The 27,737-nt window shown below is 37.0% G+C and overlaps 1 protein-coding gene across 1 annotated transcript; it reads left to right on the top strand.

The window, feature by feature from the left end:
* The first annotated feature begins 11,428 nt into the window (after positions 1–11,428).
* Positions 11,429–26,809, top strand: LOC105059770 (DEAD-box ATP-dependent RNA helicase 40). Its single transcript, XM_010943198.4, has 8 exons — positions 11,429–11,565; positions 12,480–13,845; positions 18,745–18,954; positions 19,601–19,669; positions 20,212–20,481; positions 21,084–21,434; positions 24,052–24,326; positions 25,459–26,809. Exons 2-8 carry the CDS (start codon positions 12,529–12,531, stop codon positions 26,486–26,488), a joined length of 3,522 nt encoding a protein of 1,173 aa, XP_010941500.1. The 5' UTR covers positions 11,429–11,565; positions 12,480–12,528; the 3' UTR covers positions 26,489–26,809.
* The last annotated feature ends 928 nt before the right edge of the window (positions 26,810–27,737 follow it).

Raw genomic sequence — 27,737 nt, 5'->3', positions numbered from 1 at the left:
TCTCGAAGATGATGTCTGACATCACCTCGTCATAAATTTTGGGATCATTTCCATAACCCTTATCTCCCAGAAAAAATATTTTTCTACATCCTCTATAAGTGTATCTAAGTACCTTTCAAGAGGACGAAAGATCCTACTAGATCTACGAGGTGGAAGAGGAACTACTGACATAGTGTTAATGGGTTCGATGGATCCTACAGCTCGTTGCTCTTCAAAAATTTTCTCTTAGAGTTTAATCAACCTTCCATTGCCACCATCCTGGATAAACTATTTTTCTAAAAACATGACGTGTCGACTCACAATCACATTGTGATTGTTTGAAAAGTAAAAGTAGTATTCTATTAATTCCTTAGGAAATCCTATGAAGCGAGCTTTCATGAGCCTAGCCTGTAACTTGTCTACCATTTATCTTTTGATATAAGCTGGACATCCCCAACTCTTGAGGTGATCAAGATTCGATTTCTTATCATGCCATATCTCATACGATATGGTAGAAATGGATTTAGAGGAGTCCCTAAGTAGATTGCAGTTAGTAGGATATGTCTCCAAAAATTTAAGGATGAGTGAGTAAAGCTCATCATGGACCAGACCATATTTAATAGGATCTTATTCCTCCTCTCTGACATCCCTTTAGGTATACTTGAAAGAGTCCATTCTGAGTCTGTGCTATTTTTCTTGAGATAGGTTAGAAACCTCCATTAAAGCATATACCTCTTCAATCTCATCAAAGAATCTTGAGGGTTTTTTAATTTTCATCTTTACTTCATATTTTAATTCTTTAAACTTTTCAAGACTTCATATTTGTGTCTCACAAATGTACCCATACCGTGAGAGGTTATCGGTAAAGGCGACAGAGTAAAGAGAATCATCTCTGACCAGCTCATCAAATGGGTTGCTTACATCAAAATGTATCAGGATAAGTATTTTAGTGATTCTCACCCCATGTCCCATAAAGGATTAGTTTGACCATCTTTTCTCGAAAGAAGAATTCACAAATCAAAAATGACTCGAGAGTTGATGAGCCTAGGAGCCCATGTTTTTTCAATTTATATATTATATCTTCTCCTATATGATCAAATTGAGGTACCACAAATACTTCGGGTTTATCTCATTTTTGGATCTCTCAGATCCTGCGACACTACTATCTGCTTAGATATTAATGTTGAGTAGATTTAACATATCTTCTAAAGGTATGTCTTCTATTTTTTTTTTTTAGGTTCTCCAGACACACGGGACAATTTCTATTCCAATGGCCATCAGTTATAGAAACACTTTCCTTTGTCTGTGCCTTTTTTGGAGTATCCTTCTTTGGCCTTTTCTCCTTCTATTTCTTCGTAAGCTTATTCTTTTTCTTTCAAGTAGACTTTCTTTTGGAGAAAGATGCCTGCTCCACAATAAGAATAAAGCCCTTTGAACTTTTCAAGGTCCCTTCTGTGGTCACTAACATGTTGACTAATTCAAGTAGGGTGCAGTCCAACTTGTTCATATGATAATTTACAATAAATTGATCATATGAACTAGTAAGGGATTACAAGATCAAATCTACTTGTAATTTCTTCTGCATCATCTAGCAGAGCTTCTCAAGTTTCTTCAAGTCCTTGATCATTGTCAAACAGTGATCGTGGACCGATTGGCCTTCGCGCATTTTAGAGTTGAAAAATCTTTTCGATACTTCAAAACACGCAGTGCGGCTCTGCTCACCATATAACTCTTGCAGGTGAGTATTATCCTGACAGTGCTCATGTTAGCTTTGCAACTCATTTGATATAGAAGTCAGTATGCAGCACTTGACCTAATTATCATCATTCATTCATTTTTCTGTGCTGCTCTCTGTTCAGCACTAGGATGGTTTGGCACAAGAGGGGGATCCTGATCGAGTACATATCTTAATCTTTTCTGATATCAAGACTATCTTGAGATTTCTGAGTCAGTCCTTGTAATTGATTCCGATCAATCAGTTGAACTCTAGGATACGAGCTAAAAAATTTGAAGCGGACATGATTAAATTGCGAAAAGTAGACATTCTAGTTAGACATTTGTACTTAATATTATATTTGTTCTAAAAACTTTAAGAAATAAATAGGATCCTACTATTTTTTCAGATCTCTCACACTCTCTGGGTAGAGAAATGAAAATCCTAACATGATAAGAATTTTTAGTAGATATTGTGGTCCCATTGATTATGTGCACCTCATCTGACAGATATTGATAACATGCATATCGATGAGTGGATAATTCTCGTCCAATGCTTCTCTAAGTATGTTGCAGCAATTTGATCTCTAAGTCATGTGGGCTCATCTGACAGATATTGGCTATACTCTTTGGTCAAGTCAGACCCACCATTCAATGCATGAGTTAAGTCGTCATTGGATCTCTCACCTGATAAATATTGGGCTCAACCACATCATCATCCTGCAACAATCCTTTGCTAATAGAGTAATTGCGTATTCTCAGTGCAACTGAACCACTGTCATCAGTCGAAAATAATCAACACCAGTAGCACACCCATACATTTACAATGATGGAAGAATGTGAGACTTAATATATGCGAGGAGATTTTTAATTTAGATCTCATCTAATTAGTCATCAAAATGACTAGTCCTATTGGCATGGCTAAACCAAATCACCAAGCAGCCTGATTCAAGACATTATCTATCAAATTGATCAGGTAAGTAGAGATCGATGGGAAGCTTCTCCTTGAACATTCAAGGATCTTAATTAAGTAACCACCATCAAGTACTTACCTTAGATATCAATTGATCAATTGATTTCAAATAGGTTAGCTCAAATAATTCAGGTTCGAGCCATTGAGTCGAATCAGATCCTTGGATCAATCGATTTAACATGTAGATGTCAATCGACCTGACCAACTATAACTATTGATTTGATCGTGAGCACTTTTGATCTAATCCTAATCAACTCTTGAATGAATTTGATCAACTACTCAAATCGATTAAGTTCTATTATGTTCAAATCAATTACCCTAAGTGTAATCAAATTACTTGACCTAATTTGATTTAGCCATGTCCAATTTATCAGGTATAAATTTCAGATCTAAATTCTAAATTCTAGATCTAAAGTATGTGAATTAATTAACATATTATGATCTTGAAACTACTTTCAGATTTTAGATCTAAATTTTAAATTCAGATCTAAACATGTTGTGAATTTGCAACTAGTTTCCAAATTTTAGTAATTATTTATAAATGATATAATCAGATCTAAAACTAACTTTCAAATCTATATAATGATTCATATATCTCATACATGATAAATAATCAGATCTAAAAACTAATTTTCAAATCTAAATTACAATCATATTTCTCATACATGATTTAAAATCAGATCTAAAATTGTTCAACATTAATAGAGGACAACCTAATTTTATATCAATGTCGAACAAATCATGATATATCAGATCTAAAAATATTCATACATCTCATATATAAATAAAAATTAGATCTAAAATTTTAAAAATATTTTTCAAAATATCCAACATTGATATAGGATAATTTTTATAATATAAGGGGTAAACCTTATATCAGGACAACCTTATATCATACCAATATCGGATTTATATCAGATAAATTTCAGATCTGATTTAGAAATCAGATCTCATCTTATTCTCATGCATATGAATATGTGCCTCTGATATCACTATTGGATTTAGATGTTTTAAGCATGCAGAATTTTCAAAAATAATAATTTTTGAATAGCAATGGAAGACTAGATTAAATCTAATTTAATCTATGCATGTATAAAACTAAACTAAACATTTATATATTTAGTTCATATGATGATAAATAAGAGAGATATGTATATGATTTTTAAAATAAAATATAATATATGATCATATCACATATCTGAAATGCTGAATTCTTTCTTCAGATCTGGATTTGAGGACGTCTTCAGATTTTGATGTAGCCGCACACGCATTCGACCTCTACGAATATCCATACGAGGCCTGATATGATTGAAGGCTCCTTGATCTTCTCAAGATGCTAGCTCTCTTACAGAGATCGCATCCTTGATGGTTGATCTTGATCCTTCTATGAATCTCTTAGACTTTTTACAGAAGAGAAGGAATAATAGGAGGTAGAGGAGATGAGAACACTTCTCTTTTATTTTCTTCCTTCTTAAAACCAGATCACATGCCCCTTAATCCTCCTTTTAATTGGCGTCCAATAAAGATAGGATAGGATTAGGTAAGTTAGGGTTTTGATATTGTCAAAACCAATTCAAACAAGGATTTGAATTCAAACCAATTCCAATTCAAATTTAACTAAACTTAATCCTAATCACTAAGAAGGAAAAGAGGGCATGAACAAGGGACCAGCGTGGCCTTTCTCTCATGCAAAAACAACATGGGGCGTGAAACAATAATTGGCGTGGCATGGGAAAGGGCGTTAGGGAGAGAGAGTCCCAATCAAACTGAAAACTCTCTAGTTGCTCTAATCTTATCTAATTAGATTGAACCCAAATAGAAAAAATCCTAGTCTAATTAGGAACCCAATTAAATCTAGATTAGATCCTAATCTAATTAGAAAATTGATTGATTCAAGTCCTAATTAAATTAAGAATTGATCTCTCTCATAATTGGATTATCTCATAATCCAATTAGGCTTGATTTAATCAAATCCAAATCAAACTAAATTGAATCTAGTTCAATGAGATCTGATTTTAACCCTATTGCTCAATCAGATTGAGCCAAATAGCAATCCAATTGCAAATTGATTTTCCTATGATTCACTAATACTTAGTGAATTAGTTTATTATAATTTTTGTATTAAATTAATCGTCAATCAAATTGATAATTAAATCCTATTATAATTCATAATCATAAATTAGCCATCTAATCAGTCAAGAATCTCTTTTATATATGACTCCATAAGTTCTATTTTGTTTAGTAGTGAGATATATCATGATCTCCATCATAGTATCATCAAAAATATCTTTCAATATGTTAGAATAATTTTAACTCATATCCAACAAGGATCATCGATCTAAAATGATCCTAGTGAATTCTCACAATCTATTAGTAATGCCTAGCAGTATGTGATGGCAATCCAGTAGAATAGAAAATAAAATCTTTAGGTGTAGTTATCATGTGATTCAGTTCTTTTATCATGAGTTCCGACAAGATGGAGGTTATGAAAACTCATCAAACCCCAACATCTATCATATGAGAAATTCGATTAGCTCAAGTCCAAAACGTAAAACTCATGAAAATTTTCTTTCTATCAATCATCTTACTGTGGCCACTGACTTAAGGACTTAATTTCTGAAATCTTATAGAACTACTCCTTATCTACTAAAATCGATAGATCACTTATAAGTATACATTCTACTCCTACAATGAATTTACTATAGCCAACTGATATATCGTAATGTTGTCGTTAGGACATCATGATTATCAATTTAAATCTGATTTTTTAAAAAAATAAAAAATACGTAGAGAGTAGCGAGTCGGATCAAATCTATGGAGAAGATAATACTTTGATTTAAAAATTTTATTTTTTATAAAAAATAAAAAAAAAATTGAAAAAATGATCGAAGTCGAAAAGTAGTAATTAAGAGTGTAAAAAAAATAATTTGATACTAAGATCTACTAACTAGATCCTATCTTTTACTTACAATAAAAATAAATAATAAAAATATAAAAATATAAAAATAAATTAATACTAAGATCTAGTATCTAGATCTTAGCATCTACTTACCATAAAAACAAAGAGTAAAAATTTAAAATACAAAAAATAAAATTTTGTATTAACTAAAATTTAAAATTTAATTATAAAAAAATTAAAATAAATAAATAAAATAAAATAAATTGTAACAAAGATCTGAAGTAGATTGGCGCAGTCTCGTCAAAAAGATGGTTGATGACCTCTCATTCTTTCTTCAACCTCCTCAGAGCAAATTGAGCTTTCTCTTCTTCTTCTCTTTGGATCTGATCTTCGAAATGGTGTAGGTATGGAGATGGCATAAGAACAAAGCTCTTTTTCTCAGCACCTCTTGCCTCAAAGCAGCCTTCAATCCAAGTCTTACCTGCTACCCCCTCTTGAGCCTCCCTCTCTCTTAATTGATTTTTCTTGTATGTTTGGAGTCCTTTTTATAGGATTCGGGGGGAGAGATTTTTGTTGTTTTATGCTATGGGACTAATAGAATAGTGCTGGAACACGTGCTGCTGAAGAGTTCGAATTCTGGTAGAAGTCGGTCCTAGAATCCATGTAAAACTCGATTTAAAACTACCATTACGATCATGCGCCAAGCCTTGCTTCCAGTGCGTGCCACTTTATTTTCCCACCGTGAAGACCAGCGCGTGCTGCATCATAGGCTTGTGAAGACCACTTGCTTAAATCCAGATGCACCAAAGCGCTTGCTCGGACCCACTCCATATGCCAGAGTTTTGTTTGCTCATGGATCCACTCATTTGGACTGTGCCAGTTGAAACCAGTGCCTGCTCACTGTTTTAAATCACCCAAAGCTGCTTAAACTCTATGAAGAAATTATTTAAACCAACTCAGCCGCAAGCTATGGTCCTATGGACCCACTCCCAAATCACCGAAGACGCAATGTCACAGGCCACCTTTTCTCTTTTATTACTTTAAATAAACCATGGGTCCCATTATTTTTTAATGCCTATACCTTTTTTTTTATTTTTTATTTTTTCTCTTATTCATTGATTACTTGACATCAGTATATCTTTACGCATCGTGCATGTAACAGGTCTGAATTTGGACTCGAGCTTCATCCACACGTATTGAAGGATCGTAGCTTGTTGTTTTGCGATGAAGTATTCATAATTAATTATTTCTGAAAAAAAATATAAAAAATATCAAATTCAAAATAATAAAAATTTAATATCAAAAATTTTAATATATTTTATGACATATTTAATGCACTGATCACACCCTTCCAATTTGAACTTTTCTCATCTTCGAGTAAAGAAAAGATTTAGTCATTTAACTTAGAATTTTAAATTTTATCGGACAATTTTAAAAAGAGATATTGATGTTCAGTAAAGCGAGAGTGAGGTATGTTATTAGGGTATTAGTACTAATCAATGTAGAAATTAAGTAAAGAAGATTAAATCTTTTTTGAATTTTTTCTAAAGTGTCCCTACCTTTATCTCCACATCATTAACCTTCATATGGGCAAGTGTATTGTTACTTCTGTCCTTCATTTATTATAAAAATATTTTCACATTGCTCACTTTTTGATGCGAACCGCAATACTTACTTAGGCAAAGGGATCCGATTACTTGATGGGAGATAATATTTTAAATTTTTTTGTTAATATTATACTGCTATTAAGTGTCTTAATTCCTTCAACTTTTTATCTGACCCATGCCGCAAGTTTTCAGCTAATAACTTCCGAACCAGATGGCTTTAAGATACTATGTATAAAATATTCCTCAGACTTACTAACTCTACGCGTTAAAACTAGCTTTACAACAGAGCTTCTTTGCTATTCATACTTTTTGACGTGAAACTCAATGCTTGCTTAGGTAAAGAGCCTCGGTTACTCAGTACGAAGTTCTTGAAAATTTTTTTCTTTTTTTGTTATAAAGAAATATATAGTTACTCTACACAAACTCATAGGAAGTAAACTTTTCTGTGATGCTAGTAGAAAAAATTAGAAGTGTTTAAGAAAAAAGTGTTTATGTTCAAAAAAATTTTTTATTGAATTTTCTTAATACTTGATTCTTCGATATCTTACAAACTCTCTGATCTGTACATCAATTTATTTTAAAAAAAAATACTTGATTCAACTCGATTTTTAAGCGTAATCAGATGCCTAAATATTAAATACTAACTTATTTGAAGATTTATAATTTTTTTTATTATTCTTCTTCTCAATTTAATCGACATTGTTTCCAATAGAGCAAGAAAAAATAAAGAGGGTGCAGATAAAGAGAAAAAAAAAAAGAGATGTCACGTGATCCAGATGTGTACTTGATTCGATCTGGTCTTTATGATTCCACTCGAAGTCTTTTCAAAATTTATTCTCCACCTAACTTAATCCTAAACTCAAAAAAAAAATAAGCTAAAAAAAAAAATTCAAATGTAAAAATTGGGTTGCCTCCGAAAAGTACTATGTTTATTGTCTTCAGTCAGATACGAGTTGGGATCCTAAATAAACTAAAAAAAATAAAAATAAAATACAAAAATTTGGGTTGCCTCCTAGGAGTGCTAAATTTACAATCTTCAGTTAGACACAATGCAGATTCTCTCACCTATATAGTGTCGAATATTAGATTGATAAATTTCAATGATTTTAGATTGCCAATCTCAAGAAGATGGTCTACAATCTCTTTATTGATAAATTTTAGTATTTTATTGTCAATCTTCAGAAAGTAGTTCACGACCCCATTTTTAGTCAGTTTTTTCTTTCTCATTTTAACAAGATAGTTTACAAACCCATTCATAGACCTTTGTTTGTTGAGAACTTCTTCTATTTATTCTTCTAAAATACTTATAAATTGAGTTTTTGGATTAGGAGTTGAGTTCGATGTAATAGGTACCGAAAGGGTGTCACTTAATTCGTTATATGCTTCTTATTTTTTGTAGGAAGAACTAGTTTCTAGAGCTGAAGAAAATGAGATTTTAGGTTTATATATCTCGGATAACTCATCTATTTTTTTCTTTCCTTAATCACTCTCACTCAGATTTAAACCAACTCATCCACAAGCTATGGACCCACTCCTAAATCACCAAAGACCCACTGTCACAGGCCACCTTTTCTCTTTTATTACTTTAAATAAACCACGGGTCTCATTATTTTATAATGCCCATGCCTTTTTTTTTTCTTTTTTTTTATTCATTGATTCCTTGACATTAGTATATCTTTACACGTTGTATATGTAACATGTCTGAATTTAGACTCGAGCTTTATCTGTACGTGTTGAAGGACCGTTGCTTGTTATTTTGTAATAAAATCTTCATAATTAATTATTTTTGAAAAAAAATATAAAAAATATCAAATTTAAAATAATAAGAATTAAATATAAAAAATTTTAATATTTTTTATGATATATTTAATGCACTGATCATCGATATATGCTACAAAGATCTAAATGACTAGGAGATCATGTTTATATGCAGTCAGACTACAGCAATCCCACTGTGAGTAGCAGAGGTACCACAGGTCAAAAAATTATTTACACTACTACTGCATTGAGAAGATCACTAACGAGTGAGTAGACATCCATATGATCTCTCGTATGATCATGCTCAATATCGATGTTCTCTAACAATCACATACACTCTCGCTCAGTATTTTTATACTATAGACTCGAAACTAGTTTATGCTGAAGGAAGCGATCCGTGTGCCGATCTAATCGAATCAGTTACCATCTTCAATATGATCCATCGATCGAGAATAATTTAAGAATTAATTATGCATGTCTCAAATACTAAACTTTTTAAAATAGTATCTTTAAATTATTAATTTTTTAGACGATTCTCGGATACATAAGACAAGAATGGATAGAACTTACCTACTTTATTGATAAGTCAATAATTTAAGTATAAAAATATGTCCTAAAATTATTACAATATGTCAGCTATATTAGTTTCTAGAGTATACATCTAACAAACTCATGTCATATCGGATCTTTGATGAGTTACCTTCTAAAATTTTGTTGCATTAAGTGGCACCAGTTCTTTGTCTATTATTACACAATAAATTGATAGATTGCATCACTATTTCTATGAGGAAAAAAGAGTACAATTATTATAATTTTTTGCTTATATTAGAGTTTATAGCATTTCAATCTCGAATCGAGCAAAAGACTTAGTGGCAATCCTATGAACCGCACTCTGCTTAACTCTATTCTACAAATTCTTGATAGAGACTTTCTAATCAAGATTAAAACACATAAAATAAACAAATCAATTCTTACTTTAAGATCATCTTATTTCTAATATTCTATTAAATTTTCTACTCATCTTTAGTCATACCATCAAATTTATTTTGGAGTCTCTCCTCATAAGTATCACCACCCTCTAAATATGCATGGCCAAGTTGTGCATTCATTATGTAGATAGAATTAAACTGACATACCACTTCTTTCTTGCACTTATCAAGAGTATTGAACTTTTATTAAAATAAAACATATATAAGAGGATGGAAGAGGACCTTGATCACGGTCTAATGGCAAATGGTATTGACAAGGGCAACAAGGAAGTCGACATCGATGAGGGCAATGATCAAGTCAAGATTGATGCAGGGTGGAGCAAGGGTGAAAGCTCTTCTAAAGGGTGGCGAGTAGGTGGGCAATGGCAATAGGTAAGAGCTGCAAAGTTGAAGGGGAGGTGAGGAAGGGATGGAGAGATAGGGGCATGGGGTGGTAGCAATGATGAGGATCGGAGCTGACACGGATATATTGGAAACTTTGACAAATCATTATTATGGGTTTGAGAATCCATTGTTGATTGTGAGGAAGTGGCTTTGGTTGGGAATGAGGGTTTGGACTTTGGAGAGGTGGTGTAGGTAGGGAGGGAAGGAGGAGGAGAGATGAGGGATTGGTTTTGGGAGTGGGGGGGTCGATAGGATGGTGGGGAAGTGATTGGAAGGATGAGTGGCCAGGCGGAGAGGAAGTCATGAAGAAGATGAGGATGGAGATGAAAAAAGTATCTTTATGTTATATTTTATATTATATAATATTATATATTAAATAAAATTTCGGACTAGATTGGGTCAATGTAAACCTAACTTTGAACCATTTAATGGATAGGCTCAAATTTTAGACCTAGCTTAATTGGAAATTCAAACTTAAGCTAGTTTGAAATGTTTCAGGCTCTCAAATGAGTGGGGTGGGCCACTTGGTATTTGAAGAGCTCTATATACTTTTATAACTTCTAAAATCTATCGTGCATCTAAGCTGTAAGAAAACATTATTGTTCCCATATCTTAGGAATCAATGGTCATTATTTTATTGTCATAAATGATAAATATTGCATAAAAATCTTGAATTATCCAAATATATGCAAATACAAGTATGCCATCATCACCTAGCCATGCATCAATTAGTTGGAAGACAATATAACACAAAAATTTTGATGATTAGAAGTTCACATGCAATCAATAAGTCCACCATCAATATTGCCCTCCAAAGACATCCATTTTTTTAAGATCTACAAATCCATCATCAATATTGCCATCCAAGGACATGCCTTTCTTCTAAATGTGATGTAAAAAATGAGCGCTCGAGATCTTTTCAGAGAAACAAAAGAACGCTCGAGATGGTTTTACACGATTGAAAACGGATGGTGGATTTAGATAGTCCTTGATAAATTCCGAGTTCATATCTGGAGGATAGCTTCGTCCAAAGTCGTAAGAAAGGAGTCCATCTCACGTGCGGTGGTCTCGTGCCACGTACCGCCGGGCCCAAAGAAAAGAAGAGAGAGAGCAGCCAAGGGCTAGGGTTTTGATTTCTGGGCTTTTTTTCTCCCTTTCTTTAATTACTCCGGCGACTCCGCGTCGAGAGAACGAAGAGAGGGGAGGGCGGGCGAATTCGCTTCTTCTCCCCCATCTCGTCCCTAATCCCTCTCCTTCGCGAAGGTGAGCTTCTTCACAGCTTCCTCCTTCTCATCCTCTCTCCTGCAAGCTTTTCCGAGCATTCTTTTGGTGGTTTATGGGGTTCTAGACGAGCAATTCGATACCGAACCCCAGCTTCTGGATTTGGGACTCAAATGTTAAAGCTTTTTTTTTGTCTTTATGGAGCTTGGAAAGCTGTTTCGTCGGTTTTACGAAGCATGGGGAATTGGTTTGATGCTTGTGTTAGGGTTTGCAGATTGAGAGTTTCTTAGTCGATGTGTTTCATGTCTTTGTAGTATTATGTCTGTTGTTTGCTCAGATTTCTTCGATGTTTTCTGGGGTTTAGGGCTATGCGGATGGATGAATTTGTGATGCGTGCGATGAACTCTTTGGGCTTGCAAAGTAGTCGTTCCATGGATGTCAGATGTCAGCCTTTCATTTTTTTTTAAAATTTTGAAACCCTTTTTTTTACGCATTTCAGTGGATTGGGGATTTCTTTTTTTTTTTCGAGAGCGTGGACTCTCAAACAGTGGTATAGAGAAAAGAGGAGCCAAACTTTGATTTTTCTTACTTGAATGAACGGGGAAGGTTGATACATGGGTTTAAATGAAATGCCTGAACTGTTTGATGTGTTGGTCTCAGCTTATACGATGCACATGTTTCTAAGGTTTCCTTTAGTTCTCTAAATTACGTTGATTAGATATATTCTAGCATTTTCTAGGTTTTAGGGATGTATGGGTATGACTTATGAGAATATGTGGTACTAATGATTTGGACTTAATAGTTTCCATGGAAGAATAATTGAATCATAATTTTTATTTTCAAACATTCAAAGTTGTTCAATTTTAGGTGCTGTTCTGTATTATCTACATGAAACTTGTTGTTTATGGTTTTTGTGTGACCTGGTTTTCCACTGAACCAATTTTGGTGAGGTATAGGGGGATTGGGTTCAAGAGTTATTTGTTGTGAGTATTTAAAGCTTCGGGCATGGCAACAACGGAGGCGGCTCCAGCTTCACTTGGCCCACGATTTGCGCCAGAGGACCCGACACTCCCAAAGCCCTGGAAAGGGCTGATCGATGGAAGCACTGGTCTCTTGTACTACTGGAACCCTGAAACAAATGTCACCCAGTATGAGAGGCCAGCTACCTCAGCCCCTCCACTGCCGCCCGGTCCTCCTCCCTCGGCCTCCTTGCCAAACTTAGCCCCAATACCCAGTGCTCGCACCGTACAACAGCAGCCTCACCAACAAATGGTTCAGCAGGCAGGACAGCAAGTGCAGCAACAACAGCCAAGTCAACAGGTTTTTCAGCAAGAAGGCCAGCTAACTCAACAACAGCAGCAGCTGAGCCAGCAATTGCCACTTCAGCAGTCAGGTCAGCAGATGGCGCTTCAGCAAACCCAGCAGATGTCATATCAGCAGCCACAGCAAATGCCAAGTCAGCAGTTTGCACAGCAGCAGACCCCTCGGCACTTCTCACAAGTGCAGCTGCAGCAGATGCCATACCAGCAAATTTCTTACCTTCAAGGGCAGCTTATGCCACGCCCTCAGGGCCAGCAACAACAGGGCCTGCAATTTTCTTCTTATCAACAGGGGCAACAAACACAAGGGCCTCACGTGCCATACCAGCAGGGGCAGCAACCACAGGGATCACATATTCCTCACCAACAACAAGTGCAGGAGTCACAGATGATGCTACAGCAGCAACCACAGGGGTCGCAAGCCTCACACTCCCAGGGCCTTCAAATTACCACTCAGCTGCTCCAGCACCCACAGGGGCCTCAAATTGCACAGCAGCAGGGGCAACAATCACAGGGTTCACATATCGGAAACCAGCTTGAGCAGCAGAAACAAGGGCAGCAAGTTGGGCTCCCGAGGGTGGAGGAAGCAACTCGCCAAGAGGGAAAACAGGCTGGTCTTTCTGTGCCTCAGGCTCAACAAAGCAGTCTGATGTCCACGAATCATCACCTTCCAAGTTCACTTCCTCAGGTTAATATATCACCGGTGGGAAGCCGTTCAATTCAACCACAGCAACAGTTGGGTGGGGCATCTCCTGTTAGTGCACAGCAGAATTCTTTATATCAATTGCAGCCTGTAGGAATGGACACAAGCTATCGGCAACAGCAAACAGGTGGCCCCACAATTCCGAATCAGCTGGGGCACACGATGGTCCGTTCTTCTATGGGATTGAACATGGGTTATGATGATGATCAACATGAAAGAGGGAGAACGGAATTTTATTCTTCCCGAAGAATGGAAGAGCCAATGAGGCTTCCACAGCAATCCCTTGCACGGAGTCAACCGGTGATCTCTCTTTCTTTAGATCCTTGTCATCTTTCATGGTTCTACATTTTGTCAAGTGAAAACTATGACATACAAAATTGCTTTAAGGTGCACAAACAAATCATCCTTGAACTCTGGATGTACAATAAACTGATTGGTTTCATTTATGATGTTTAATACAAATGGATAGCTAAATCAGGCACACAAGATCTAATTTATTTTCTTGGAAAATATCTGCTATGTGCTTCTTACTGGAGGAGGGCTACATCTTTTCCGTTATTTGTTCTGTAGTCTTGTAAACTTAAAACACATGTTATATATTCCTGCAGTTTTACTAGAACGGGCTTGTAGAAAATGTAAAATGGTCTAGTTTTAAGGAAACAGTAATTTGGTTACTTTCAATAAAACTAGTTTTGTAGAAGTCGCAGGTCATAAAAACTTGACAAACAAGTTTTACCAAAAAAAGGGAGTCTGCCACTATTTTTCACAAAGTCTGTTTTACAGAATCAGGTTTTATGATTTTCTGTTTTCAAGAAACTTCCCCTGTTTTACAGAATCAGGTTTTATGATTATCTGTTTTCAAGAAACCTCAACGACAACCAAAGAGGCGCGCAACCTACTTTTCTAGAATGCTGCAACTCCTTTCCTGGCTCTTGAGATTTGTCCCTGCTGTTGCTATCACAAATTCCATCTGCAATCATTATCTCATTGTCATTCTTCTTTATTTGCCATTGCTTCCCTTTTTGTGCGGTCACTGTTTAAGCAGCTACACAGATTGCTGTTTGAAATCAGAATTTTGTTTAGTTCCTTATGTGATTGCATTAGGAGGCAGATGGCTGTGATGGGAACTCGGGGCAGATTTTGATGGACATCATGAATTGTACCATCATCTTGTGTGTGGTAGCTGAGAATTAGTTGGATCCAAGCCCCCATGGCACACATGCGCCTCCTTATGTATCACATCAGGAGTTAGGCAATTCCCTCCATTCATCATCTTGCTACAGTTAGTTTTGGAGCCATCCATTTAGAGCCAGCTCGGTTCTTTTTATGAAATTTGGTAAAGGTTAGCAATTTAACATCAGCAAGATGTATAATTATGTTTTTGTTTGCCTTCTTAGGTTTATTCGTCTAGATGCATTCTACAATTTTGTTAACATCAAACGAATTTGTGTGGATTATCCATTTTGTGCATGATCTCTATACCCTACATTTTTGAAATTTGATTAGTACTTCTTCTTAGTGGTGCCATTGGTATTCTAAAGCTTGTGTTTTTTTTTTTTTCAAATCTGAAAACTTTTCCGCTGCTAACAACATGTCATCTTGTTATAGCTTGTTTTTCACCAGAGTTAAGGTTTAAAATGTGCCCAAAATGGTCTTGTTTTTCGTTGACAGACTATATGCTTTAATCCTTAGGTGCTAATGTTCGGCTTTAACATCTCACTAGTGCACTTTAATGTAAGTTCTTTATTTGATGGTTGAGTATGGCAATTCTATCCTTTTTATTAAAGTTCTGTTTCATGTTCACACAAAACGGTTCAAAAATTAGTTCTAGAGGTGAGGTTGTCAATAAACATCAGAATTATTTAATCAAATATTAATTTATGACAAGGATAACTAGCTATTTTCTAAGTTGCTTTAATAGTAAAGAAGTTAGTTTTCAGTTGAAGGGGAAAAGTGAATCAACACAGACACCTTAAAATCTCTTAGTAGACATCATTATTATATGTACCCCTTTAAATAAAATTAAAAAGATCCAACTGTCAACTCTCCATGATCTTTGTGCAGTTCATTTAAGTTTCACTTGCTGCCAAAAAATCCTTTATTTATGCTTCCTTGGTATTTCCCACAAAATAGAATGGGGTATGGGATTGATTATGTTATGGGTTGTAAGGGTACCTATCTTCTTGCTTTCCACATCTTAGGAATTTATGCAACTCTAGATATGATAAAAGCTGCTTGTAAAGTTCATGTGCTATAATTTATTTAGAATTTGCTAGGATCTGCAATTTTCTTGCTGTTTTCTATTGGGGGCATCAGAAGATAATTGTAAAGCATTATTTAGAGAGAAAGGGTAGAGCCTTAGATGGAAGAAGAGGGTGACATGGAGGAGTACAAGAACTGAGAGGAGAGAGAGAGATAGGCGCGTATGTGAAATAGAAAAGGAAACTATTCTTATCCAAATTAGTGGTTGATTTTCCAAAAGTCGCTAAGTTTGCCATTCTTCATGGATCCATGTTTATAGGCTCCTCAATGACCCTCAAACAACCCTAAAACAATGTTTACCAACTTAAAAGGATAACCAACTTAGCTATAGTGAATCTAAAGACTCGAACATAAGCTGATTCACTTCAAGCAATTTCAAAGTCCGTTATACTGAAAACTAAATTCTCTCAAACCATAACCATTACCTTAAACGTCCGGCCTTTTCCCAACTACCACGGTCAGCTTTATGGATCATCATACATCTTCAAACTCAATGCCACCTTGAATGTTTCTTCAAGCTTCTCACCACCTCTATCCATGCTACCTTTAGTCTCTCTTTTTTCTATAACCTTCAACACAAATTAAAGTACATCTCCTTACTAGGACCCCCTTAGATCTTTATCCTAATGTCCCTACCATGTCAATCAATTTTTCGTCACTTTGTCCTTATTTTGTGCAACTCCTACAGCTCCTTAGATATATTTGTTTAAATCTGTCTTTTCTGGTTTTACCATGCATCCATCATAGAGTATGTTTGGTATTGATTCTACATTTTAAAAGTTCTTCTTGCAAAAAAAGAACTTCTCCTCAAAGCATTTTTTTAACTTCTCTTCTTGTAGAAATACTTTCCAGATATCATTGCCAATCTCTTAATTTTCTAGGAAGTAAATTTTGCTTTTAAAGCTACAAATGTATTTCTTTATGACCTTAGTATTCTCAGTTGTGCTAAGTGCAACCTATTTTCATAACTCTTTTTATTGCCCAACAGTCCAAGCCATTCAACATTGCAGGCTTGATCGTTGTTCTATAGAATTTTTCTCAAGTCTCCAACTTATGTGTTGATCATATAATCCTCCACAAGTATTTTCCCACTTCACAGGGAATTAGAACACAATGATGAAATCCCTCCATAGTCCATCCTATCATGCTTGGCCAATCCTACTCTCATTCCAAGTCCTGTGAACTTTCTAATGCCTTTTCCTAAGCAGAAATATGTACCTGAAAGGCAGAATACATATATGTTTTTTTTAGGTTTTTTGCTTTGCCAATTTAATATTCCACATGTCTAGAGCACCTCTCAGCCTAACGCTACAAAATTTCTCCTGCCTGACTAAAATGAAATACTACTTTAATTTGCACTTTCTCTCCATTCACAAACATGCTAAGGATTCTCTCTTTTTTATATAAGCAACTTCGGTGCCCAAACCAGAAAAAATTCGCGAGGTTTGTCCAGAATTTATAGAAAGCTACTCCTACCACTTCAGACTTACCTCCAGATTTGCAATTCTTTGCTGAAATTTTTAGACCAGAGGGCCTTAAGTCTTGATTATGATCCTTAAATCCTTTAATCCTATGGCTAGGCCCATATGTCCTGTAACCTAGATAACAAGCTTCAAGGTCAAGGGCAATATCCACATGACTAGGACTGTTGTTTAAGTTAAATAACAATGGCATAGTAGAGGTACTTGAAAAGTTGATTTTTTACATTGTGTTGACTCTGATGCATATTAAATCAGTCTCTGATGAACTGGTTGTTGCTAACTTGATTCAACCTTCTCCTTGTTTAAAAACACTCAAAAGTTAATGTCTCGACAGCTCTTGATATTACTAATGAAAGTTGAGTTAAAAAATTGTGGGTCTTGGGTAGGGATAGGTGAGATTCAAGAGAATATTGTCTTGTGTTCTTGCTACAACTCATTTAGGAAACACTGACAAACACAGAAAATCATGCAAATGAAATACGATTTAGGAATGCATTCTAAGCTTCTTTATTTTTAATGAAAATAAGTTAAAGTTGGGCACCACCACTGCACATAGTTTTATTTATTTATTTTTTTTTCAATTGCAATATTTTACATCAAAACCCTAGATTCTGATTTTTATCAGGCCTTAAGCTCACCTAGATGCTTTTGGCAATGAGACAAGCTGACATGAATTTGCTATGCTCCTTTCTTTGTGATAATTTTGTGATAAAGCTATTACTTTTAAAGGCTTCATTGAAGAATCATCACAGATATGTTATCTTTAAGGAAACTTCTGGTCTCTTTCAAAAGGCTCTGTTTGCTAATCTCCTAAAAGATCTGAGAGGACAGTGATTGGTCTTGTATGAAAAATCTGAATCCCCTTCTGTCCCACCACCTGGATCACACCACCTATCTCTCAGATGCAGCCCCTCTGTTTGAAGCCTCTGGGCAAATTTTGTTGCTTGCTTAGCCCTATTATCAACAGCAAGAAAACTGTTAGAAATTAATGCTTAGATGTACTTTTAAATCTTAAGAATGGTAAAGGATTAGGAAGTTCATGCTTTCTGAAAGGTTAGTAAGAGCATGTGTAGGAGATAAATTAATATTAATGTTGTATACATTTGTTGGTCATGTGTGATGGTAGTTAATCACATCCATGCAAACTAAATTAACTGAATTATGAGTTAGGGGGTTTTAGAAAACAAAGGGAATGCAGTTGACCTGATAAGAAGAAGTCAAAATAGGATTTGAATCTTCATACTACCATTGGCAGGAATGCTGGAACATGATCCCAAAGTATTTTTGGGACAGCTTATTTGGTTATGGCTCGTGTTATTGATTTATGTCCAACTATCAGAGTGCCAGTTGATGTCTGATGCTGCTTTTAGCTCCTCCCCCCCCTCCCCCCCCATGTTAGATATTTTATATATTATATTTTATGTGCTAACCACTCATAGTTGTCATTTTGCATCAGGATATGAGAGTGAGTCATCAGTTTATCCCCCCAGGTCATTCAGGTGGACTGAATATGTTGCCACAGCATCCTATGCCAAACTTGTACAGTCATGCTGCCTTTCCCAATCCAGCTCCCTTAAGACCACCTGTAGGAATGTTTGGCTCATCAGATTTTCCAAATATCTCTGCAGCTGATGCATATCGCCAGCACCACGAGGTTACTGCAATGGTAAGAGATATGTCATGGGACACATTGATTGTAGTTACGATGTTAATTTTACTGGTTAGTATGAACTTTGTGGAAGTTATCTAAGATTGTTGATGCCTTCAAAGTATCTAGCACTTAAGTAGGCTGCATGAACTGTGGGGGCATTAGTTTATATTGTATACAATTTAGACACTGTGTGTGGCTTCTTGAGAATATTTTCTGCCAATAGCTTAACAGTTACTGAATGGGGGCATTACTTGGTGCAATGATAACAGCTTGGGTCAACAAGTGCAATGGCATGGGGTCATGTCCTGGGGTTAGGCCTGTCCCTAGTTTACCCCTCCTAGACCCTGGATTGTTGGGAACATAACTCTATGATTTTTTTTTTTTTTTGGTTTCTTTTTTAACTAGCAATTAATGAACATGAGGAATTTGTTCATATTATGATTTGCAATGATGGTAAAACTAAAAAAAAAGAATCTATGACATTGTTCTGGTATATAGTAATGAAGGAATTGTAATAAAGCATCACCTTTCCTTTCAAATCTTATGTGGTGGTTGTGTAGCCTGTTGTGTGACAACATTGCTTGGGCGCTTTGGTATTTTATAAATTTGAGATTCATCTCATTACGTGCTATGATGCTGACTTCTTTAAACAACTTATCAGGGCGACAATGTTCCTGCACCATTCATGACGTTCGAGTCCACTGGCTTCCCTCCGGAGATACTTAGAGAGGTGATTTTATCCTTAAGCTGATCCCGCTTTTCAGATTGCGTGGTCCGTTCTGACCAATGTTGCCATTTTACTTTCTTATTGAAGAATTTATTGTAAGTCTGGTCAAATGGCCTCTCCACTCTGTTTATATCAGCAGTACTCTCTGTCATGACAGCTGTGACATTTGCTCTTTAAAGGAGCACATGTGTCTTATGCGATGCTGCTTGTTACCCTTATTACATAGCTGCTGCCCTCTTGTCTGGGGCTGCAGTCATCTAGTTGGGGTTTTTCCGGCAGACAAGTTTGGTGGGTTGACCTTCTTGCAGATTGCATAATGCGGCTGAGGGTTCTGCTTTTTGACTCTGCCACTGAATCTGTGACTCTAAATAGCCCTTCTGGATGCCTTGAGTTGCTTCAGTAAGCAACCAAATTTATTTGAGTTTTTCCTTGTAGCTATAATTTTAAGCAAAAAAGCTTGATTGCTGCTTCTTTTTAGTAAATTTAGATATGCTTTTTGTTTGCATTAAATTTGTTGTTTAATGTTTTTCTTTACTGTTTTTCAGATGCATTTGGCTGGATTTTTGTCTCCCACACCGATACAGGCGCAGACATGGCCAGTTGCACTACAAAAAAGAGACATAGTAGCAATTGCCAAAACCGGTTCCGGGAAGACCCTAGGCTATTTAATTCCTGCATTTATTCATTTGAGAAGATGTCGAAATAACTCTCAGTTCGGTCCAACAGTGTTGGTTTTGTCTCCGACTCGGGAGCTTGCTTCACAAATACAAGAAGAGGCAATCAAGTTTGGTCATTCTTCTAGGGTTTCTTGCACGGTAAGTTCTGACTACTGTCTTATTTTTGGTTATCCTATTTTCTTTGAGATTATTTTTAAGGAGGTCTGCAGCCAGATATCTTCGGTAGAAGCTATCATTCATTATGAATGACTGTAATCTCTGTAACCCAACCTGTTGGCTTTTATTTAATGCAACAGGAATCTGCAGAAAAAGAAGACTAGGGAATCAAGTTTATCTTGTTCACCAGGATGAAATTATTTGTAGTTCCTGGCTATACCAGTTTTAACCATGTAACATTGCATGCTATTCTATATCTGCTTGGTTCACAATTGCAAGTGGAATATCTGGTTACCTCACATGAACAGGAGAATATGGTTTGTCCTGGAGGTTTAGTTTCTTTGATTATGGGAAGATTCACTCTAGTGAAAATTGGAACATCAGATATTGTGGAATTTGTCTTGTATTTTAAATGGTTGTTTCGTTGTGAAATCTTAAATCCTGAATCTGATTGTTAACTTTGTTTCACTTTTTCATAGAATTTTTCTTATTTTGGATTAGACAAGGTATCCTTATTTTCATCATCATGTCTATTTTTATTATATTTACTGTCTTTTTGAAGGAGCTATTTTTATTATTTTCAGTGTCTATATGGAGGAGCTCCAAAGGGTCCTCAGCTAAGAGAAATTGAACGAGGGGCAGATATTATAGTGGCAACACCTGGTCGGCTTAATGACATCCTCGAGATGAGGAGGATCAACTTCCGCCAAGTTTCTTTTCTTGTGCTTGATGAAGCAGACCGTATGCTTGACATGGGTTTTGAACCTCAGATACGAAAGATTGTGAATGAGATTCCTCCACACAGGCAGACTCTTATGTACACTGCAACTTGGCCTAAGGAGGTGAGAAAAATAGCTGGGGATCTACTGAAGAATCCTGTTCAGGTGATTATTGGCGGTGTAGATGAACTTGCTGCAAACAAATCTATCACACAGGTGAGAGTGATAACTTATAATTTGCACTTTTTTGGTCATGAGAATGTTCAATTCATGCATAGATTTTTTCCTGTTAATTACCAACAAATTTTAAAAAAAATGTATAGATATCTGATTGTATTTAGTGATAATTAAATGGGTGCTATAATCATGCTATTCTACCCTATAGTTGCTTGTTTGTTTGATGCTGAGTAGTGCTACCTTGATGAATTTTAAGTTAGGATTTTGCTAGCTGATAGACAAGCTTCATATGCCTTCATGGCTGGGTGCAGCATTTGTAAAAGGAGAGTGAATTGGAAGAAACAGAAAAGGAGATGGTCTGCCATTTTCTGTTGTGGATGTCCCAATTCCCTGACGATTACACAGAAACCATTTGCTTACTGGTCTCTGCCTGTTTTGTTTCTTGAAGCAAATGAGTATATGATGATGTCTAACCCTTGAAACGAACCTATTGAGACTCCTAAAATTTGAGCAACTCAGGCTTTCCTGGAAGTCATGCTAGTGTCCAACCTTCGAAAATCCAAGATCTATCATCACACAACTGCAGAAGGTGTCGGAGATGGGGACCTCAAATTTAAGCAAGTTAGCAACATAACACTGGAAAAATGATGAGATCGAAATATTATACTGTGCAGCATGTCTTTGAGATATGCTATAGCAAAGCTAGTATAACAGAAGAATGGCTCACAAAAACAATCTTTCTAGACGTATGACATTTGAGTTAGTGCTTTTGGGTAAAAAGTTAACCTGGAAGCAGACATATGATGGCAGTTTGAGCAGTATTCTGCCAATTGCATTAGTGGAACCAGTGCAGGTGTCTGACAGACTAGCGTGTAGAGACTACGAATAATCTGTTGTATTCTACTGTTAGATCTAGAGACATGGTCTGAAGAGTTGCTGTAAGACACTTGGTTGTCCAAGGCAATTTGTTATGCAATTCTCAAGACAAATGTTTAGATAACACCACATTGACTTCTGTTTATCATTTGTTCTATAACTCTGGGTCTTCTACCAGCAGCACCACAGCATGGTATGCCATGGACTCCAATCAGTTGTTCCTGTGGGAGGTCTCATGGGCCAAAACTGCAGGTGTTGGTCAGAGGTTACTCTGAAGATACTAGGATTTGGTTATCAGAATGAAGAACAAAGAGACTCTTGAGAGGAGCAGATGAAGAGATGAAACTGGGCAACATTGAAGAATTGTTTACCACTGATGCAAGCGTACAGAGTGCAGATTACTATATGCCTTCTAATTAGTAATATACATCATAGGGCACATGGTAACATCATAAGAAAACTTTTAGCAATAACACAGCTGGTATGTCATCTCATTATTTAGTGAAAAATTAAGGACTTCCTGTCCCTTTTTATCTCTTAACTAATTGCTGTCAAAATGTTGAGGCAGCTTTGCATGCTTGGGTGGCAAAGGAGCTTTTGTAAATTTCCTGAAAAATTGAAAGGTAGGCATGTGGAAGAGCCTAATCATCTTTTGTAAGTTGCCTGGTGAATTGAAATGCTGAAATGTGGTATCTGGTCTCAGAGAATTCAGTGTTTAAGTATTATTGAAAGTATAGTGATTTTGTCTGAGTTGGTACATCAGCTTTCAAACCTTGTCATCATATGAGACCTGTGGCTAGTTCATTCACTTGATCTGCTGCAAAAGCAGCATTTATAAGAATCTTTGCAGATGGTCAATGGGGATTGTCAGCTACAAAAAATGTTCGTCCCATCTATCATTTTCATGAGTGATGATGCACCATTGTATATTCTCATATTTACTGTTTATGTTTATAATTATATGTGTGTTTGTGTGCCTCTGTGCATTATCATTTCCAATGTGTACTTGTTTGTGCATGTGCATGTGAGAGCATGTGGGGACATGATACTTCTTCACTGAAATTGCTTCATAACCTCATTACTAGGGGGGAAAATAGATATCTTTGCATACATACTTGTAGCGTGTAGTTCCTTGGCATTTGTGCCTTTTTCCCTTGTGTGAAACCTATGTTGGATGGTCTCATTCAAGATTTGCCTGCCTGAAGCAAGCTTCCTGAACCTGAGCCCATGGAGCAAGACCTGGTTCAGTGCATTTTTTTACTTTTTTCCCTTGTGGAAATGAATGCACATGTTTGTATTCCTCTTGTTCATTACATTTTGGCAGGCTACTTAATTAGAATATCTTGTTGGATTAAGGGTCTGATATTGACATGTGTAGAAGAATATGGTATTATTAAATCAGAGTGGGTCTGTGAGTACATTTGGTGCTTTCTAAATGCATTTCTAATTTACCAGAATGTTCTTACTGAATGCACTGTACTTTGGATTTAATGTACACGTGGTTCATTGACATTGTTTTTTGTTTGAAGCATTGTTTTTTGTCATTATCTGTCTCCTCCACATCCTTGAAAAGTTAACATTAGCTTTTATATTTGCATTTTGTAAAACTATTTTTTTTTTAATTTTCAAAACTTATCTATTGCGGACGTGGGCACCAATACCTTGCCTCTGCCTGATTTGATGAGTGCCCTGCAGAACTCTGTGACCTGTCATTATTTGATATCTGCTACTGTTATCTCCATGCCTCTTCTTCCCTGATGATGTTGGTTATGATATACAGTATGTGGAGGTGGTTTCACCTATGGATAAGCAGAGGCGCCTGGAGCAGATTCTTAGAACCCAAGAACGTGGATCCAAAATCATCATCTTCTGCTCAACAAAGAGGCTGTGCGATCAGCTGGCCCGCAGTATTCGTACTTATGGCGCTGCTTCCATTCATGGCGACAAGTCTCAGGGTGAAAGGGATCATGTCTTGTATCAGTTTCGCACTGGGGAGGCACCGATTCTAGTTGCTACTGATGTTGCTGCACGGGGTCTAGACATAAAAGATATCAGGTTTGAATTTCCTTTTGGTCTCCTATTGTCCAGATATTTAACTTTTGAAGGCGAAGTGGAGGGGTATTGTATTTGTATTGTCTGCGAGTTAAAATTTTGGTGATGCCTCTTTTTCTACAATCGGGTTGAGTTTATTTTGCATATTGTATACCCCCGACATTCTTCTGGTGTAATGGTTACCTTTATAATTTTTTATTTGCCCTCATTCAGCATTAGTAGTTCAGTTCTTCCTTAGCGGCTCAATTTTGCCAGGAAAGTGAAGAAAGCATAAGGGGGTTTAAAAATGACAGAATCTGTGCATATTCATCTGTTGTATACCCCCAACATTCTTCTGGTTTAATTGTTTCCTTTATAATTATTTATTCACCCTCTCATTCAGTATTAGTAGTTCAGTTCATTCTTGGCAGCTCAATTTTGCCAGGAAAGCGAAGAAAGCATAAGGAGAAGGATGTGTGCATATTCATCTGTCATTCTTGTGTATGATCAATCCATGATTTCTCCTTTTTCTCTACTTCCATTGAAAGAGATCCTAGTCCATAATCATCTTTTGTTCAGTTTGTGAACTTTTGTACATAACTAATGGTTTTTGATTCAAGCATGATTGATCCATTCAGTTCTACCATGTAATGATTCCACTCACCTCACAAAGACTGTTCAGGGAGATCATGATAAGGATTTTTTGAGTTCAACTGGGAGACTGTTAAAGCAAAGAACTCAACACAAATGCTGTAGTGCCCTTGTTGGCATATAGTGCGAGTTTGGTTGATTTAATGCTCATGTTACGTTGTTATTAAGCATTGCTCTCTCTCTCTCTCTCTCTCTCTCTCTCTCTCTCTCTCTCTCTCGTGTGTGTCTGTCCGTGGTTGTCATGGAATTTTCTGAATTTGGTGTGTAATAACGTGTTCACATATGTAGATTTTGTTTTAGAAATTGCTTCTGATCTTGATGTTTATGTCAATCCAACATTTGGAGCATTGTTGTGAAGCCACATAAAGCATTTAAACCCATCCACTTTTTCCTACCTGTGATGCATGCATTCATGTACTTATGGCCCACGAATACCTTTTAATGAAGTACCTTAGGGATTTGCATCTGCTGTGTTTTATTTAATTATTATTGTATTTTGTTGCAGGGTGGTGATTAATTATGATTTTCCTACGGGGATTGAGGATTACATCCACCGGATTGGACGAACTGGGAGGGCTGGGGCTACTGGAGTATCTTACACCTTTTTCTCAGACCAAGATTGGAAATATGCTGCTGACCTAGTAAAACTTCTTGAAGGTGCAAACCAACATGTTCCACCAGAGATTCGGGCAATGGCTGCACGCAGTGGGCCCCTCGTCCCCAGGCCACGTGCTGGGATGAGCCGCTGGGATTCAGGTGGCAGTGGCAGATGGGACTCTGGAGGTGGGCGAGGAATGAGGGATGGTCCTGGTGGCTTTGGTGGTCGTGGGGACTTTGGAGGTGGTCGGGGCATGAGGGATCGCCCTGGTGGCTTTGGTGGGCGTGGCAGTAGGAATGATTTCTTTGGTGGGCGTGGGCCTAGAGGCCGTGGATTTGGATCAGGTGGACCTGGAGGTTGGGGCCGGCATGACCGTGGCCCACATGATCGATACATCAATCCTGATGGACGAGGCCGGTATGATGTTCGCAGGGGGTTTGGAGAGAGGAATAGAGACCGCAGTTATAGTCGAAGTCCAGAGAGAGTTAGGACATGGGGTTACGATAGAAGTAGGAGTGAGAGCAGTAGGAGCAGGAGCCGAAGCAGAAGCCGGAGCAGAAGCCGAAGTCGAAGCCGAAGCAGGAGTTGGTCAAAGAGCAGCAGGAGCAGGAGCAGGAGTCGAAGCAGGAGTTATGATAGGTATGAGAGGCCTCGCGGGCAGGATTATGACCACTCTCCCATGCCTGCTGCAGCCACAGCTGCCACTGGATTTGATCCTCCAGCGGTGGCTGAACTGGAAGCTCCACCTGTACCTGAGTTTGATTCTTCTTTACCTCTGTCGGGTGATATGTCACCCATGTCACCAGGGCAGAATAATGGATCCTTCCCTAGAACTGAGCTTACCAGTCAGCTTCCTGGACCTGTTGGTGGGAGGCTTGACTTTCCGGAGTCTGGAGTCTCTCCGGAGCTGCCTCCACATCAAGTAGCCGATCTGTAATGCAGCGCAGTTTTGGAGATGTAAAATCTTTTTACAGGATTTTATTTGACTGAAAATCTTGTGAAGGATTAGTAACTCTGGAGGGGCTGGCGAGGAGGCTTTAATGGCTGATGGATGCCCTTATCGCAAAAAATTAGTTTTTTTTTTTTTTGGTTTTCTGGAAAGAGCCGCTAAACCAGGGATTAAAATGGTGACTCAACGGAGGGTTATTATATGATATTTTTATCAGTAGAACCGGGGGGTATTGATATGAATTTTCTCAAGGAATGTACAAGTTCTACCTGCTTTCATAAGTTTGATTTGAACGTCGTTTGATTTTAATCCCCCACTAGTTACAACTATCTGCTCTGTGTCATGTAAAGTTCGTAGCATTCGGCAAGTTGGTCTTTTCTCATTCCAACTACTCCCAATCCCTTGAACACCATTTTCTCTTGTGCATGCTGTTGTTGTGATCAATTTTAATGCCTGAAAGTTTGATCCTGGTAAATCCCATTCCACTCCACACAAATCTCTATCTTGACTAGCGTTCCTCAAATACGCATCACACCACCTGTGTATATATGTAAATGTACTGTCCTACCAATCAGCTACCATTGAGCAATACATAGATGGTGAGTGATTGAGATTGGTACACCTTTCTGTTTTGCTAGAGCCTGCAGCCATGCCGTCTGCACCTGGCTCCCATGCCCTCAATGTTCCATGAGGGTACAGGGGCTCAAACATGAATCCATGAACCACATCTTGGGGACCCAAACCAGGAAACAAATGCAATGTCAATAATCTACCCGTCAACTTATCCATGAATTTATGAACCTGAAGAAAGAAGTTAGTTATGAATTTATCTGATTGCAGTCAAAATCAATAGTTCTCCATCGTTGGCCAAATGCAATCTGCTATCCTTATCAGGTTTTATGCGCCATCAACCGGTGTTTCCTTGTTACTTAACGAAAAGTCTGGAAGAAACAACTACCTTGTATAAAATTCTCATTTATGTTAAACCTAATGAAGTGATGGTTACATTCATGTATTGTTTTGCGAATTAGTGTCCTCATACCAACTTTTGTAGTGAGAAAGATGCTTTGTGAGTTGGGTATGTCGGGTGTTTGCACATTTCATCGTTGGATGCTTTATGCCCGAAGAATTTCTTTGGTAAAGTTCCTTCTTTGCTTTCTTGGTGCTTGTGGGATTTCATCTTTACTTGCATTATACCTGCTAGGCAATGACAGAATAAGCTGATATTTCTTCTTCT

Source organism: Elaeis guineensis, chromosome 10 (assembly GCF_000442705.2).
Source record: "Elaeis guineensis isolate ETL-2024a chromosome 10, EG11, whole genome shotgun sequence".
NCBI classification, from domain to species: Eukaryota; Viridiplantae; Streptophyta; class Magnoliopsida; order Arecales; family Arecaceae; genus Elaeis; species Elaeis guineensis.
Note: the sequence above shows the minus strand (reverse complement) of the source record. Positions and strands in the feature narration are given on the sequence as shown.

What these genes read in the sequence shown, in the direction of transcription:
- LOC105059770 (XM_010943198.4), top strand. Translation starts at nt 12,529, where the DNA reads ATGGCAACAACGGAGGCGGCTCCAGCTTCACTTGGCCCACGATTTGCG. An exon ending in CCCTTGCACGGAGTCAACCG is followed by an intron (nt 13,846 to 18,744) that starts GTGATCTCTCTT and finishes ATTTTGCATCAG; the next exon opens with GATATGAGAGTGAGTCATCA. An exon ending in CTTCTAGGGTTTCTTGCACG is followed by an intron (nt 20,482 to 21,083) that starts GTAAGTTCTGAC and finishes TATTATTTTCAG; the next exon opens with TGTCTATATGGAGGAGCTCC.